Raw genomic sequence first — 16,516 nt, 5'->3', positions numbered from 1 at the left:
TTATAATTTGACATTTGGGAAGCAAACAAAGCAAGCGACGATTGATTCTGTCCTGGCATTTACACAAGACAGACTGTCTGCAAACCCATCAAACCAAATGTCGGATGTCCGACACGTCTGAACAATTTCGGAAGCAACGTCGTTCAGATTTCTAAACGATTTTTCGGAGCGGAAATAGTTCAGTAGTGCGATTCTGTAACTCCTTAACGACAGAATTAACGACGAATGTCGATAGTTAACGATAATTTTCGGTAAGTGCTATTCTGTAACCAATTTTAACGATTTTTGTCGGTAAATTTTGTCGTTAATTACCGAAAATTATTGTTAAGTTAACAACCAAAAAAAAGTAGTTGTTAAGTCTTAACGACAGTACATGATTGCAATATTTAGCCTATTTCTCTTAACAAAGGCGTTTTTATATGAACATAAGTTATGTTAATAAGAAGGGTATACAAGATAAATTCCGCCTTATTGAGAAAAATGTTTCTTAAGTCATTAACATAAGGGTTAATTATGTAGGATACATGGTCAGCTCCGCCACTGTTGCTCTTTCGCCAGCGCCGATTTTATTGAAGCTGCATAAAGATCACCAAAGAGAAAGTTGTAGATCTTCGATTAACTCATAACTTTCCCTTGGAAGATCTAAATGTAGCATCAATTAAATCGGCGCTGACGAAGGCGCAACATTGGCAAAGCTGCCCCATGCTACTACCCTAAGTATGAAGACTGCGCTAACCTTTGTTTTACTTATTAAAGAGGAAAAACGTTAGCTAATGCTTCAAAAGAACTCAAGTGTGATACTGCTATGTAAGACCTATACCAATGTCCTACACAATACGTGACACGTGAAGAGTATTACTATAACCTACTTTGTTCTGTGATAATCCCATAGATTTAAACCCAGCATCACTAACAATCAGAATGCTAAACATGGCGTATAAGCTTGGATTTTCGAACTTTTCATACTCTCCGCTATGAGAAATTTCTTTTAATGTGGGCGTGAATTGAATATGTGAATATGTAAACTCAAATGACGGTAACGATCACTGAAGGGGCTTAAGTCATGTCAAATATCACAGCTGAATTTTGATACAGAGCGCCACAACACAAAATATGATCCCAACTTTTAAATAAAAAATACAACTGCGCTTTTAAAAAGATGAATGGTGGTTTTATCACTTTTATTACTTTTAAATCACACACACAATAAAAACATCTTAAGAAATGCTTCATTACTGGCATCCGTAGCCATCCAAAAGACACACATTTGAGCCACATTCCTTCAAAAGTCAGAATTGTTTGCTTCATGTTTTGTATTCGTGACGAAATAATGTTTTCAGCTTCAAAATATATTTTAATACTTATTAAAATATAATATTTGACATTTCCTTCCAATCGATATTCGTCGGTATGAATTAACGATTTCTACAATCGGTAACATAAAGTTACAGAATAGGACATTCGTTAACTCAACCGAATATTTTCGTTAACTACCGATGTCGGTTCGTTATTAAAAAAAGTTACAGAATCGCACTACTGATCAGACATCGGACGTATAGTCCGAATTTTGTTCCGATTTCGTTAAGATGTCGGTACGATTGGTTTGCTGGGAATACAACTCTGATTTACTAAGTCCCGGCCCACGCTAGAGTAAATTTCATTAAAAAATTTCATGAAATTAGGTGTTCGTTGGCCGAATTCCCAATTACAGCAATTTCATGATTTTACTCTACCATGGAACTCAATCTAGAGACGCATAATTTCATGTTAAAATTTCAGTGAAATTATTCTAGTGTGGCCCGGGACTAATACATTCAAACATCCGCCTAGTTGTCTCGACTCTGTCTGGTAATTTTCGTAGTAACAGTGGCAAAAGTGGTGAGTTATTCTTATATAAATTGTTGCTTTTAATTGTTAAGGCCTGGGTACATAACTAGGCGTTTACAGACAGACAGTGTTGGCAAGATAATAGAAAAGTTACAAACTCACGGTCCACACTAGCGTGAATTTCATGAAATTAGGCGTTCTTAAATCGAATTCCCCACTACAGCAATTTTATGATTTTACACTACTATGGAAGTCGATCTAGAGACGCATAATTTCATGCAATTTTTTCAACGAAATCACTCTAGTGTGGACCGGGACAAACCATTTTCACCAATACATTCATGTTGAGAGGCAAAGGGTTACCATATACCTCACCTCTCTCTCCATCAAACTGACAATTGCCGCAAGTAAACTCGCCTAATGTAAATTGGGACTTACTTCTGATAAAAGAATAAAAAAGAATAGGGCAACCCAGTTCGAAATTTCCTCGGCCTTCTTAAAGGCCTGCGTACATAAGCTGCTCTGCCTGATTGCCTTGCATTCCTGCTTTATTTTTCAATTCAATTTATTTTCATAAATGGGAACCTAGTCCATAGGGCCAAGAGCGGTTCCAAAAGCTACAAAACATGCACTACTCAAAAAAAAAAAAAATAAAATAAAATAAAAGAATAAGGAAGGCCGAGGAAATTTCGAACTGGGTTGCCCTTTTCTTTTTTATTCCAAAGACGTACAGCAATAAAGACCCGAACAAATGCATTTTCCAAAAACATATGCTAATAGTTCCACATTTTGGTTACAGATGGCTACACAACACACTGGAATAGATAACAGCAATGCCAATCGTTTTTGATTCCCATTTCTCGCGGCAGAAAACATTAACGTCGTGTTTTGTGGCTGAAATTTATTTCTTCACTATTTCTTATTTTTTATTTAATAAAAAAACAAAAGCCAACGCCGTAAAATTTGAGTTTTAATGTTTTTCTTGTCAATATTCCAATGAGTAACAGTTTTCGTTTAACTAAGTCCCAATTTACATTGGGCGAGTTTACTTGCGGCAATTGTCATTTTGTAGGAGAGAGAGGTGAGGCATATGGTAACCCTTTGCCTCTCAGCACCCTCTCGAACCTACAAACTGACAATTGCCGCAAGTAAACTCGCCTAATGTAAATTGGGACTAATGTTGCTATGATATCGTAGCAACAGAGGTTAACTCCCTCTACAGTTAATTTTTCACAATTGACTTTTCCTATCTTATAATATTGACATCTTTGGAATAAAAATGAAAAGGGCAACCTAGTTCGAAATCGCTCGGCCTTCTTTATTCTTTTATATTTGTTATGCCAGAAATGAAGCAGAAAGCAACCCAGACCTTTATGTGTCGAGGCTTTTAAGCCTTTACCTAATTAACTGCGTGTGCGTTTAAAAATACAAAAACAAAATACATGTATTTCAAATTGAGAACAAAAACAAATACATGTAGGTATTTTGTTTTTGTTTTTTTTTGAACGCACACGCAACACGCAGCTAATTAGGTAAAGGCTTTATGCTGCCTGGCCCGCTTGCATGATAAAAGAATAAAGAAGGCCGAACCAATTTTAATATTTTTAATTTAATTTTAATTCAATATTTCTTTATTCTTCTACCAGAAATGACACAAAACTCTACTCAAACGTTGGATTTGTTTAGGGCTTAATTAAACCATGGTGATATAGAAAAATTTTGAGTATGTTAAGGTAAGACGGACCGTTAAGGGCTGCGTACATAAGCTGCCTTGCTTTCCTGCTTCATTTCTGACATAATAAAAATAAAAGAAGGCCGAACAAATTTCGAAATGGGTTGCCCTTTTCTTCTTTTATCACAAGCAACCAAGGTAAGCAGGCAAGGCAACTTATGTACGCAGGCCTTTAACGGGGCCAGCCCAGCTGATCGAATCTAAAACGTCAAAAAACTAGGAATTCGCCATGAAAAATCAAAACAAAAAACCATATGATTCGGTAAGTAAGAGATAGCATGTCTACACTTTATAGACAAACACAAGCGATAAAAAGAGACAACAAGAGACCATTTGGCGAAAATTTTGACAGTTTACATTACAAAAAAAGTTGCTTTGTTGTAGCAATTCGCCGATGCATCTACCTTTCTTATTGTACCATGCTCTCTGAGGAAGTTCTTGCTGGACAATTTTTGTTGTGAAAGCAACAAGACAGACCTATTATTAACGAAGTAGAACTCTCCAGTCAAGTTGACAGCGGCGATTTTTAAATCGGCTGACGGCTGAACCTTTAAAAAAAGAGTGTCGACGGCGCGCCGCAGTCTGAGAATCGGCTCGCTTCAATCTCTGTTTGAATTAATTGTGTTTTTTGTTTATTTTCTTCAAAATGAGTGCATTTCAACATCGTTTGCAACATATTCGGCGTCAAATTGATACACTGAAAATATTTAACGACAAGTAAGTGCTATTTCTGCGATTGGAATTTTTAATTTATGTAATTTTTCGATCTTAATTTGCAGTGTCGTTGAAGTGTCAGAGCTGGCGGAATTTTGCGTTCATTTTGAGTCGAGTGGTCGTAATTTTATCCTGACTGTCCTGCTGGGCTTGAATTTCCCTAACGAACGCCCCAAATTGATCATTTCTCCTATTATCCAGCATCATTGGGTTAATCCAACTACAGGCGAAATAGAATCAGCTCCAGGTTTATTAAATGTAAGTAAATACAGTGCACTTATGCATGTACACTTGTCCTTGGATGACATTTTTTGTGATGTCTTCGTACACAAGGAGGAAATCCTTGGCGAAAAAAGGTTCAAGGGAATTAAACTTTAAATAATCGACAGTGACGTTATCAATGACCTTAAACTTGGGAAATCATTAAATATGACCATGACGAAGAAAAATATTTATTTTTACAGGATATCGCATGTTTCTTCCATAACGAGATAATTAAATAAGAAAAAAACTCATATAACTTTGACCTTTTTTTAGTATTCTCCACATTCCGAACTAGGACGGATAGTCCAGGCTATCATCCGTGAATTTGAACGCTTCCCCCCTCAAGTTATAAAATCACAAAGCCCAAATCCTACCAATAATGCCAACTCAGCGCATGTAAGTGTTCCGCATTCGCATAATTATCCTCCCTTGCAAATGGCCAAATCCTTAGACAGTGGCACTAGCAGTGGTGCATCCAACAGTGCCAACAGCAGCAAGGAAACGTCGCCTCATGACCCCATCAAGCTGTCATCGCCACGACTAAATGATACAAGTTTCCCCAACTTGTCCACCCTTTCGTTGGAGGAGCTCAAACAACTTGATAATGATCCGGAGTTTTTCGAAGATTTCATTGAAGAAATGTCCGTGGTCCAACAACTCAACGAAGAACTAGACTCAATGATAAATCAAGTTGAAAACATATCCAAAGAAAACGAGTCCAAAGAAACCCATCTCGTTGAGCTCAAGCGCAAGTTAAGTGATGATGTTACTACTCTAAAGCATTTGGGTGAGAAATGTGATGAACTGAATAAAAAGTATTTGAAGAAAACGGAGGAATATAATCCCCAGCACATCAGAGAGCTTCTACAAATTGCTGCTTCAAATGCTGACACCGAATGTGAAAGGCATGTGGAACAATTTTTAAATGGCAAAATTGATGTGCAAACATTTTTGCAAAACTATACGCACTCGAAAAAACTAAGCTCAGAGCGCAAAGCAAAGGAGGAGAGGCTGGGACAACAACTGTCGGCACTTGAGAGGGCTGGTATATAAGAAATAAAGAACTCGATTGCCTTGTCCTTGTGTGTACTGTTTATGAATTGAGCTTAAAGTAAATACAACTATATCTCAATACTAAATAGAACAAATACGAAACTTTTTTAGCATTGAACTTCTAGCCTGGAGCTGAGATTTTGCTTCCTTCCTTCTCAATAAATAATAGTCTAATTTTAATTGTATCGGTTACTGCTTTTGTTGTGCAGATCTATTTATTTATTTCTTTTGTTCATTTCCTTGTTTTGTTAAAGTTAGGTAAAATTATGTATATCATTTAATTTTCTTTCAATGTATGTAGCTCTCATAAAAATGTTTATATATGCACGAGATGTCTAACCTAAGGTCTTTATAGTTTATTATGTTAACATTTGATTATTTATCATTAAAATAAAGAAAAACATACTGCGTACAATGTGATGTGATAAAGAAATGTCATACAAAGTATTATCATTTTATATGTAAGAAAACGTATGTACATAAGTTATATTTCCCTTCAACAATACATTCCGACATTGAGCAGCAACATATTTTCCAAGTGTAGGACTTTAAAGTATTCAAAGATGCACTGTCGAAGGCTATGAAGTAATAGGGAATTTTGGCTGACTTCCTTATCGTCAATTGCTTTGTGTTGTTTAAACTTCGTCAAAATATTTCAGTTGCACACTCATACACTGTTCCTCCTACACATACACTGTTGTGCATCAGAAATAAAAGTTATACATGTTTGCCTTTTAACTGAGGTTTTGAATCGCGTAGCTTGTTAATTACAACGGCGTTAAGAAACATATTTCGCAGATTTTCAGTCATTTGTAAAGCAATTGACGATACTGAAGTCAGCCTACTTTGTTTTGCCAGGATTGTCCCAACAAACTAGTCCTACATGCGCTGATTTGCGAAACGTCAGTTGCTGGGTTAAAGTCTTAAGCATTCTATTTCACATCGAAGTGATACGGTATGAATAGGAAGGAAGTATTTTTTTTTTCAAAAACGTCTCTGTTGAGCAAAATAAGCCACAGGTAGAAAACTGGTGCATTCGAAAGATTTTGCAACCGTGTGCATTTTAAATACTTTCACAAAACATGAGCCATAACCGAAACAACGCATTTATTGCGTTTCGGAAGTCAGCCACTCGACGGTATACGCCCGGAAGGCCAAAACTCCGATAGAAAGACCAAGTTGAAGAAGATATCACAAAACATGGCTATATTCTTAGTTCGGCTTATTGAACAAGACGTTCTGCTTAGTATAAAAGCCATCTAAGGGGTAGTTTACACTATCATAGCGATTATGAATCTTCACGTAGGGAGCTACTCACAAGTGAGTTGCAGTTCACTTTCACCTGCTCGAGCTATTATGATTGAGCAGGGAGGAGCACAAAAAGTGAACAAGGGTTGACAAGTCGGAAAATGGAAAATAATGGCGCGACTTGTGAACCCTTGAAATAATAATTTGTGTTGCCATACCGTCATTTTTTGCACAAATAACTTTGAAATTAATTAATTCTTATTTTTTGTATAAAAAATAAATAAATTTTCAAATTAATAAACATTTCTAGCAAGAAAAATGTCAGTTATTAACAATCCACTGTAAAAGAACATGGATATTGGTAAAAGAAAATACAACATTAAAACAACATGGCAACATCTGTAACAGCTGTTCTTTTGTTTTGGCAGATATGTGAAAATTGTTTATTTACACTGAAGAATTCGTGAAATTTATTGGAAAATCGTAAAAAAGTGAACAAATGTCGTTTAAAAACGTCATTAAATGGCTACAATAAGTAAATGTTTAATGTTGCATTTTGGGTGATAACAGAAATGGCAAATTCTGAGGAATACCAAGGAAATGAAGTGGAAGTTGTGTTTAGCACCATCTCCCATTCTTTCCAAGACTGCGACCCCAAAAGATCCAAATCGTGTACATTACTCTCTCTAGGAATAACAATTGCAGACATGGGTTGCTCCTGATTGGGTCCTTGTATAGTTGTGAGCCGCTTTATGCAGAATGTACCTTTTTTATCTGTCCATACCTGAAAACTCGATTTAGGCCTTCCTTCACTGATACATACCACGGGCAACGTTTTAGTTACAGTACTTGCTCGGGCATTACCGTGAGATAGGGATGGCTCTCACGGTAATGCCCGAGCAAGTACTGTAACTAAAACGTTGGGTGGGTTGGCCCGACACCCTAGGTCCATCAAGAATGATCTTCACGTTCTAGAGAGGGAAGCCCAACCATACTGGATAGAATCCCTTGCTCAACAAGCATTTCAAGTAGTTTTGAATAGCTTTCACATAGTCGCAGGTTCTAATGTAAACAAATATAGTGTGAATAAAGTCCACAACAAACCAGAGTAGTTTTTGCTCAACTATACTTGGGATATTGCAGTCGTCTAAATTCTTAGGCAAATATTAGGTGTGTCTTTTTACGTGATAATTTGTAATAATTATTACGAAATGTTACTAAATGCTGTCTTTTTACACAAAAGTTCAGTAAAAGAGAGCGAAGCGAGAGAAGAAAAAGTTGCTGAAAGAATTTTTCCCAGCAACATTTAGCAAGTTCGATCAGCTGTTTTTTAATCATCTGCTAATGGGCAGCTGCTCAATGTTTATCTTATTTTTGTGGGAAAATACTATAAATATTACGATTCAGGATTATTTATTGATTATTTTATTAATATATTCATTATTTTTATTTATTTTGCTTAAAATTAAAGAACTTTTTCTTTGATTTGGAGTTATTTTTTCGTTCATGCATTGGCGCCAATGTTTTTGTTTTGGTTATCAACTGATATCTTGCTAAAGTTTACTAAATGCTGTCTTTTTACTTTTTTCTCTATTTTCGTATCAAAGAGCAAAATCTTTCTTACTCTCTGAAAAGAAGTTACTGAATAATTATTACTGAAAAAGTAAAAAGACACAACTATTGATAGCACCATGCACAGCACTCTGCGTCTTTTAATGGTGCGATGCCAAACCTAGTCATATAACTCCAGTGGATAGTTACATGCCATTCTTGGAACTGAAGGTAGACCCAATTTTGTACCAAATTCTGAAAGAATTCAGAGATTCAGACCGAATTCGTAAAGAACTCTGAAAAAATGTTAGCGGTCAATGTCCTAAGCTTTAAAAAACAAGAACATTCATTTTATGCAACTATAAACATTATGGTAGAAATTTATAATAATGATATTTCTTTCTTTTTATAAGAATAAAAACAAAAACGCCCATTTGTTTTTAAATTTTTAAGTTGACCTCAAGCCAAATTAAAACCAAAGAAAATAGCGTCCAAAGGTCAACAATAACCTCACAACATAAAAAATCTCTTATTATTTTTTGTTACTTTCAACCTAAAATACAATTAATTATCATTACAGATACAAAATATTCGTATTTTTTAAAATAAATGTTCGCACTTAAATTTTTTTGTTCAACTCACTTTGATTTCGGTAGTGAGAAATTTCAGCAGAAATTTGCCTCTTTTTCTCACTTTTTTTACATTTGTAATAGCTAATTTTTTCACGAACGTGAGTTTTGCTCACCCTCTTGTTGTTTATAATAAGGGTACAGTGAGAACATAACATCACTCACGGCGATATGATGTTTATAATAGGGGAGGAGGCGAGAAAGAGAAAACTCACGGTGAGAGGCCGTTCATAATTGGGCTGTATATGTAAGGGGTCGATCATCGATAACAATTATCGTTGAGTGGCGTTGCCAGTTGTCAAAATTGATCCACGTATGGCAACCCTCAACTGAAGTTGCGAATCTCAGTTGACGAAGCGGCTGTTTTTCAGCAACCACCAATTTTCAGTTGCAGTGAACATTTTCGAAGAAACAAGAAGTAAAATAGAAGGAAAAATAAACATTTTGTTAACAATTATTGATTAATTTTGTGTATCAATATGGTGAAAATAACGACAAAGCAGCAGTTCGAAATATTAATTGATAAACTGAGTGAAATTCCAATCTTAGCCTGAGGAGTTCCGGAGTTTTGGTGAAACCAAAGCCACAGCGGATGAAGCGTGGAGGTCCATTTCGGACAGTTTAAACAGCCATGAACCTCCAACACGAACACCTGAAGAGTGGCAGAGTCTGGATTCACTTTAAAGCAAAGTTGAAAAAGAAAATGCCTCAAAATAAAATAAACTTCAACGACACTGGTGGTGGTCCATCACAATAAGTGAATTTATCGCCTTTGGAGCGGACAGCAGCAAATCTTTTGCAAATGAATTTGGTGACAAATACAGTAGGTTCAGTTTAAGTACAAATGAAGAACATCCTCCATCTATATAGCCAACTACACCAGGGAATTTCGTTTTTGAATTTTTTTATTTTGCCTTTTTTCCTCCTCTGTCAACTTCGAAACGATCCCATTTTGGCACAATTTGTCCTCTATCAAGTGGACAACTTCCTTCAATACACTCGACAATGTAGATTGAGCCATGCAATTGTTGAAATCATTGCCATGGGACTTTTGAAAACTTCCGTCCTCCAAGAATCGCAACGCTGCGCACACTTTTAAAAGTGGGGGTATTCCTGTTGATATGTAACTTTCTTTGAAGTCATCCTTTAACGTTTCCACAACGTAAACTACGGCATCCTTTGCCAATCCAAAATACGCCTTAAACCTGAAATAATTTACTGATTATACAGATCTTTCCACATGATCATCAGCTTACAGTGCAGATGGCAATTCCAATGGATTCGACTTGTCCCTCAAATTTCTTCTAATTGATGCAATGTCCTTTACATTTTCTTCATCATCAAAAAATAATTCCACCGAACTTATCATTTTTTGGGACAGCAAATAAAACTTGACGATCCGAAGATTCAATGGGCAGGTTATATTCCAATCTTGGGTTGTTTTCCAAATTTGCTCGAAAACTCAGCCAAAATATTAAAATATTGTCCAGAATACACAAAAGAGTTATCCAAAGCGCAATTCTTTTTAAAATGTTTTTTTTTTTGCGAATAGAGGTCACAAGTTTGAAAAAACACTGATCGATAACATGTTTATCGACCACCCAGTTGAGTTGACATTAATGGTACAACATTTCGTCTCAGTCGCGCAGACAACTGACAACGCAACTCAAGTTTAGTGGCAATACAAGATAGACCCATAAATGTCATATGGCATGAAATTTTCTATCATTATATAGTCGCTAATATGTGCAATATTGGGGATTTTCCTTACGCCATTTAAGTTATGCGTCCACACCAGCAAAATTGTAATAAAATTACGTCTCCACATTGCCTGCGCGGGTAGATATGTATGGAATGTTTTTATTTCGTGTCATATGACATTGATAGATAGTGTAAACTACCTCTAAGTAAGTAAGTAAGGTATTCTTGGCTAGTACACTTTCGATTTGGGGAAAAATTGGGAACAATACCACGTACAATACTCACATCAAATTAAAATCAAAATAAAACACTTTTCTGACGATTTAAATACGTATTCAATTGTATGTATGTATTTGCTTTGTTATTGTTTGTTATAAATTACTAGATTATATTATTTGTAATAAACACAAAACAAATTAGACAAAAGTAATTATCAATCAAATTCAATCCTAGCGAAAATGATACAAATTCTACACAAAAACACAAAATAAAATGGTAATACTAAATCCGAGATTTTTATGAATGTAAAAAGGAAATTTGTTGGGATAATTTCATAGAAATGTTGTCCTTGGCATAAACTGCTAGATGGAATATTGATTGAATTTATGTAGGGGTTTTTGGAATATTCCACACTTGTTTCTTATACAGTCTACATTTTAAATGGTCTTGTCGATCGCAGCGTCACACAACAAATGCTTGCTGTCGTGTTTGTTTTGTTGAACGCTTATAGCGTCTTTAGTCTCTATTTTAAATATAAGTTGTGAAATGTGAATGTTAGTAGTACGAGTGGTAGCTAATTACTGATCCATTGCTTCCTGGCTTGTATCATCTACTTCCATACCAGACGATTCTTCTTCGGGCTTAGATGAAGGTGCAGTGGATGGTAAATCTTCGGTAGCCATATCAGTTGTAGGGGCTTCCTCCATTACCACTTCATCAACCGATGGGGTCTCCTCATCTATGGCGGCATCTTCCATCGGTTGATCGTTTAGGGCAAGTGTAGGTGTTGTTACATGTTCCTCCTTAGTTTCTTTTACATCCGCTTGTGGCTTCACTTCGGCTTGTGGCACTACTTCTGTCGTTGTTTCCGAAGCGGTGTTGGATTTTTCAGCAGTACTCTCTTCTTTTTTCTCGACTTCTACTTCAGTATTGACGACAGCGCTGGCAGTGGTGGCATCTGACTCGATATCTTGTTTTTCAGTAATCTTGTCTGATATTGCAGTGGTTACTTTTTCAGCCTTGAGTTGATTCGAGTCATCCTCTTGTTTATCACTTGGTTCTGGTTTCGTTTCAGAGTCAAGTCCCTTTTCAGGTACCTTTTCAGTTTTCGTTGTTGCCACCTTCTCTTCAGCTTCAACAGCAGCTTCTGTCGCAACACCTTCCTTCTCTGCTGTTTGCTCAGTTTCAATCTTTTTTTCAACTTCTTGATTTTTCTCTATTTCAATTGCTGTTTCTTCAATTTTTTCTGTTCTTTTATCTGTTTGTTTCGCTTGATTTTTTTCCCCTATTTCAGTCTCTTGTTTTTCCACCACAGTACAAATTTCTTCTCTTTGCATTTCATTTTCTTTGCTTTCCTCATGTTTAACCGTCTCTGTTTCTGCGCTGGGTGGATTTGTTTTGTCACTTTCTTCATCAGCAACTTCTTTATTGATAATATCTGCCGAAACTTCGGACTGTGTCTTCTTACCTTCTTCGTTAGAATGTAACTTCTCTTTAGACTCAGTAATTTCATCATCTATGTTACCAACTTTATCTTCATTTGTTTTCACATCCTCTTCAGACTTCGAAGTTGCTTCTTCGGTCTTGTTGTCATTGCTCTGTTTTGTATCCGATTCATCTTTTGTAGTATCATTTTTAGTTGCCTCTGCTTCTTCAGAGACTTTAACATCTTCAGTCTTTTCCTCAGTTTTTTCGGATTGTGTTTTCGTGGAATCGTTCTGTGATTTCTCATTTTTTGTTGGTTCTTCGTCTTTTACAGTATTAGGTTCAGATGGTTTCTCATCGCATTGCATTTGCTTCACTTCCGTACTCTCTTTATCCACGGACTCTACTGCAGTTTTGGTCGATTCTTCCATATCGCCCTTGGAATCTTCGGGTAAGTCCAGTTTCGCTTTCTTTGGATTTGGCAAATTGTCATCGTCGCTGGCATGAGTATTCTTTGTGACACATTTTTCAACATCTTCTGCTTTAGGATCCTCTTTTGCTGCTTCAACTTCAGCTTTTGTTGCTGTACCATTGCCATTGGTGCTTTCGGAATTATTAAACATACCATCGGATTCCATTTCAATGTCCACATTTACATCCAAAGAAAGATCACCATTAACGACAGAGTCCAATGAATCCCCATTTTCTGATTCAGTTCTCTTGCGTCCGGGCTCTACGGTGCTAACTACTGAAAATGTTCATTCAATAAATAACAAATAACATAAAATGTTAACCAAAAATGCTTTGAAAAGATTCAACTGAAATATATGGCATTTTAAAGCATTAGTGGTTTACATGAACAATGCTTACCAAGAATATTCTTCTCCAAAGCACGCATAAATTTGTCAATACGGCTATATTGTTTTCGAGGATCTATCAAGAGCTCACATAGACGTTGTATTGTAAAGGGAGCTGCATTAAACAGTTCCAAGCGCTCCAGCAAGGAAGACTTCATGCTTTCATAGTTGAAAGGGTCAACATTGGGATACTGTGGAATTTCTGTAAAAAAGTAAAATGAAATACGTGGTAAATAAAGCTCGAAATTCTGGATAAAATTGTATTTGTATATGCGCTCAAAGTAAATTAATGAAGAAAAAAAAAACAATTAAACCTCATTAAGACAAAAGCCGGCAAAATAAACTGAAAACACTGAAGGGACGGGAAATGATTTTAGCGCTCTCGACAAGCAAACAAAAGAAACCAACAATTAGTTGGGCTTTTAATGGATCTCTACTTTGTCGAAACCCAGAGCATGTCTTTACTGTTTAAATAATTGTTTTTTTTTTCCTCGTGTTTCTACACATACAGAGTCTCTACTCACTGATTTGTGTTATTTTTAGAAAGAAAAAAAAAAAGAAGATTTAATAAATACTTTCGTAAAAGGTTAACAAAAGAAAGCGCTTTATGAAAATATTATTTTAGCAAAAATCTGTCTGGAGAATTTGGCAAATTTATTGGAAATGCTCAACACTTTTTCCAGACCAAAGTGAAAGTCGAATTTATTCTGCCTTCAAAGGAGTTGCAGTACAAAGTATGTATAAAAAGCCGGTTCAACGAGATCTTACTCTGAAAATTATGTATGTACATAGATTGTGTGTATTTTATGTTGAAAAAACTTACCATCAATTCGCGGTGTGGAATCGTGGAAATTTTTGATCACGTTCAAGAGTTTTTCACGGAACAAATATTTCAGTGAAGACCACTTGAAAACTGTGTCACCAGTTTTAGCAACATATCCCAGATATTCGTCTAATTCCTTTGGTATTTCCTTTTGCTTGAGCCGTGTGAAACGGTCCAATATTTGCATAACCTCTTCTGCATTCTCCATAGTAACCATGTTCAGTTAGCAAAAACGTAATTCAATTTATTTCAGAGCTTGTATTTAACAGAAACTATGTCGCGTTTTAGGTGTAGAGACAAAGTTAATCTTTTCTCCTCTTTTTAGTAGCCTTTCTAAATTATGTGACGCTCCTTCTCTGTTAAATTATATCCTGTTGTAAAAATTGCAATTGCTAAGCAAACCAATTCCCAAGGAAAATAGGGGAAATTAGTTAGTAACTTTCAGCCGACAAAAAATATTCTTCACAAAGAATGGAATATAATTTCACAACAGCAAAAAGAAAAAAGACGTGCTCCCCACCGAACCCTCCGAATGAAGAGCTCGAATTAAAATAAAATTTTGCAAGGAGAACGAAGACGAAGAGAAAAAAATCGTAGAGTACGGTGTTACATACAAAAAAACGCCGTTGTGTTTTCGAGCTATCACTTCCGGTGATTACCCTTGTCACTGAAGCTTTGTTCCTTTACTTTTTTAATGGTAAAGCTGTAAACAGATACAACGTTTGGGTAAAGTTTTGTGTCGTTTTGGCCGTTTTTACACTGTTGGGCATGATGCCGAATAATTCAAATTCATTTGAAATTTATGCCGGCAAACATTGTTTTTTTCTCTACGCACAACACAAAACTTTACTGGTGGAATAAGGTGTAACGCCAAAAACAGCTGATCTTCATACCAGTTTTCAAAATGCGTTATTGTGAATAAAATCACATACGAAATGTAAACAAGCAATTCACCACCATGCTTTACTCAAACTTTAGATGTGTCTTAAGCTTAAGCCAGCCACCTAATGAACGAAATTTTTTCTTAAATTAAAACGGCGTTTGGACTAAAGTTTTTTGTCAGGTTAAGCTTCTTTATGAGGATTTATTTGACGTTTACGGAATGGAATTGACATTTGAAACGCAAACCCACTGGGTTAATCCGGTAAAGTGCAAACGGGGTTTAATACCAATTTAATCTTTCTTTATGAATGGAATGAAAATATTTAAAGGCCTGAGTACATAAGCTGCCTCGCCTGCTTTCCTGCTTCATTTCTGACATAATAAAAATAAAAGGATAAAGGAGGCCGAGCAAATTTTGAACTGGGTTGCCCTTTTCTTTTATATTCTTTTATCAGAAGCAAGCAAGGCAAGCAGGCGAGGCAGCTTATGTACTCAGGGCTTTAATGTATGATTTTTGTTCTGGAGTAATTGAATTATATTATTCTATTGTTTGTTCCTATTTGGTGTATGTATGTGTTTTCATCAAGCGAACGATTAATAGCACGGTAAGGCCATGTTTATAATATAATATTCTTTATGAGGATTTATTTGAAATATAAGCAATGGAATTGACATTTGAAACCCAGTGCGTTTGTTAAATCCGGTTATATATAAACGTTCTATTACACTAGAGTTTTTTGCCGGGTTAACCCACTTTATGAGGATTTATTTGACGTTTGCGCTATGGAATTGACATTTGAAATCCAAACCTACTGGGTTAATCCGGTTAAGTGTAACCGGGGTATAATAGTACGTTTATATATAACAGGATTTAACAAACCCACTGGGTTTCAAATGTCAATTCCATTGCTTATATTTCAAATAAATCCTCATAAAAAAGGTTAACCCAGCAAAAGGCTATAATATAAACATGGCCTAAGAGCCGGTGAACGATTCTGAACCGAACGATTGAACTGGATAGTGAGCTATGAACTAGATTACTGAACTAGTTCAATTAAAAGAGCTTTACTATTGAACAATACAGTTGTGCCAAAGCAACTATATGGAACTATCTAGTTCACTTCGCAGTTCCAATTGCCCACATTTTTTCTTTGAACAAACTGCGTGTATTTCATGATGTTACTCATACGGTTTGGAACTAGTACAAGGAACTAGATTACCCAACTCTATTCAACTAGATCTTTCAAATGAACTAGATTGTACAACTCTTGGTCTGTTCCTTTACTTTTGAAAATGGTAAAACCGGCAAAAGTAGTAAAAGTTGTAAACTGCTCCCATATGAATTGCATTGTGTCAAAAGTAAAGGAACGCTTTTCGAGTAAAAAGTGGCAAAACTTGAAGATTCTTGCACGTAAAGGAACAGAGCTTCTACTTGTCACCACAAGTAAGAATCAAAAGAACGGAAGATCGATTCTTGAGTTCTAAGTAAGAATCAAAAGATCGAAAGATCGATTTTTGCTTGGTAATACGTATCCCTATTTCGAACTGGGTTGCCCTTATTTTATGCTTTTAGTCCCAATTTACATTGGGC

At 35.9% G+C, this 16,516-nt stretch overlaps 3 protein-coding genes across 4 annotated transcripts; 1 reads left to right on the top strand and 2 right to left on the bottom strand.

Moving 5' to 3' along the window:
- The first annotated feature begins 3,584 nt into the window (after nt 1-3,584).
- On the top strand, nt 3,585-6,023 carry Vsp37A (Vacuolar protein sorting 37A). The gene is made up of 4 exons (XM_073973643.1): nt 3,585-3,821; nt 3,944-4,276; nt 4,339-4,531; nt 4,811-6,023. Exons 2-4 carry the CDS (start codon nt 4,206-4,208, stop codon nt 5,588-5,590), a joined length of 1,044 nt encoding a protein of 347 aa, XP_073829744.1. The 5' UTR covers nt 3,585-3,821; nt 3,944-4,205; the 3' UTR covers nt 5,591-6,023.
- Nucleotides 5,765-10,753, bottom strand: LOC141397456 (uncharacterized). Its single transcript, XM_073973651.1, has 2 exons — nt 10,275-10,753; nt 5,765-10,223 (listed from the first exon to the last, which is right to left on the bottom strand). The coding sequence occupies exons 1-2, from the start codon at nt 10,385-10,387 to the stop codon at nt 9,893-9,895; spliced, it is 444 nt and encodes a 147-aa protein (XP_073829752.1). The 5' UTR covers nt 10,388-10,753; the 3' UTR covers nt 5,765-9,892.
- A 277-nt stretch (nt 10,754-11,030) lies between these two features.
- Nucleotides 11,031-14,659, bottom strand: PPP4R2r (Protein phosphatase 4 regulatory subunit 2-related protein). Of its 2 annotated transcripts, none has more exons than XM_073973641.1 (3): nt 14,044-14,659; nt 13,234-13,422; nt 11,031-13,111 (listed from the first exon to the last, which is right to left on the bottom strand). In XM_073973641.1, the coding sequence occupies exons 1-3, from the start codon at nt 14,258-14,260 to the stop codon at nt 11,517-11,519; spliced, it is 2,001 nt and encodes a 666-aa protein (XP_073829742.1). In that variant the 5' UTR covers nt 14,261-14,659; the 3' UTR covers nt 11,031-11,516. The 2 variants fall into 2 exon arrangements, with proteins under 2 accessions (XP_073829742.1, XP_073829743.1); XM_073973642.1 differs by having other exon boundaries at nt 11,031-13,108; nt 14,044-14,640.
- Nucleotides 14,660-16,516: the final 1,857 nt, after the last annotated feature.

The sequence above is a fragment of the Musca autumnalis genome, unplaced genomic scaffold (assembly GCF_047663935.1).
Source record: "Musca autumnalis isolate F117 unplaced genomic scaffold, ASM4766393v1 scaffold_3, whole genome shotgun sequence".
Lineage (NCBI taxonomy): Eukaryota > Metazoa > Arthropoda > Insecta > Diptera > Muscidae > Musca > Musca autumnalis.
This window is presented reverse-complemented; position numbering and strand designations above follow the sequence as displayed.

What these genes read in the sequence shown, in the direction of transcription:
- Vsp37A (XM_073973643.1), top strand. Translation starts at nt 4,206, where the DNA reads ATGAGTGCATTTCAACATCGTTTGCAACATATTCGGCGTCAAATTGAT. An exon ending in CTGAAAATATTTAACGACAA is followed by an intron (nt 4,277 to 4,338) that starts GTAAGTGCTATT and finishes CTTAATTTGCAG; the next exon opens with TGTCGTTGAAGTGTCAGAGC. An exon ending in CAGCTCCAGGTTTATTAAAT is followed by an intron (nt 4,532 to 4,810) that starts GTAAGTAAATAC and finishes ACCTTTTTTTAG; the next exon opens with TATTCTCCACATTCCGAACT.
- LOC141397456 (XM_073973651.1), bottom strand. Translation starts at nt 10,387, where the DNA reads ATGATAAGTTCGGTGGAATTATTTTTTGATGATGAAGAAAATGTAAAG. An exon ending in TTGGAATTGCCATCTGCACT is followed by an intron (nt 10,224 to 10,274) that starts GTAAGCTGATGA and finishes AAATTATTTCAG; the next exon opens with GTTTAAGGCGTATTTTGGAT.
- PPP4R2r (XM_073973641.1), bottom strand. Translation starts at nt 14,260, where the DNA reads ATGGTTACTATGGAGAATGCAGAAGAGGTTATGCAAATATTGGACCGT. An exon ending in TTCCACACCGCGAATTGATG is followed by an intron (nt 13,423 to 14,043) that starts GTAAGTTTTTTC and finishes ACTTTTTTACAG; the next exon opens with AAATTCCACAGTATCCCAAT. An exon ending in TTTGGAGAAGAATATTCTTG is followed by an intron (nt 13,112 to 13,233) that starts GTAAGCATTGTT and finishes GAACATTTTCAG; the next exon opens with TAGTTAGCACCGTAGAGCCC.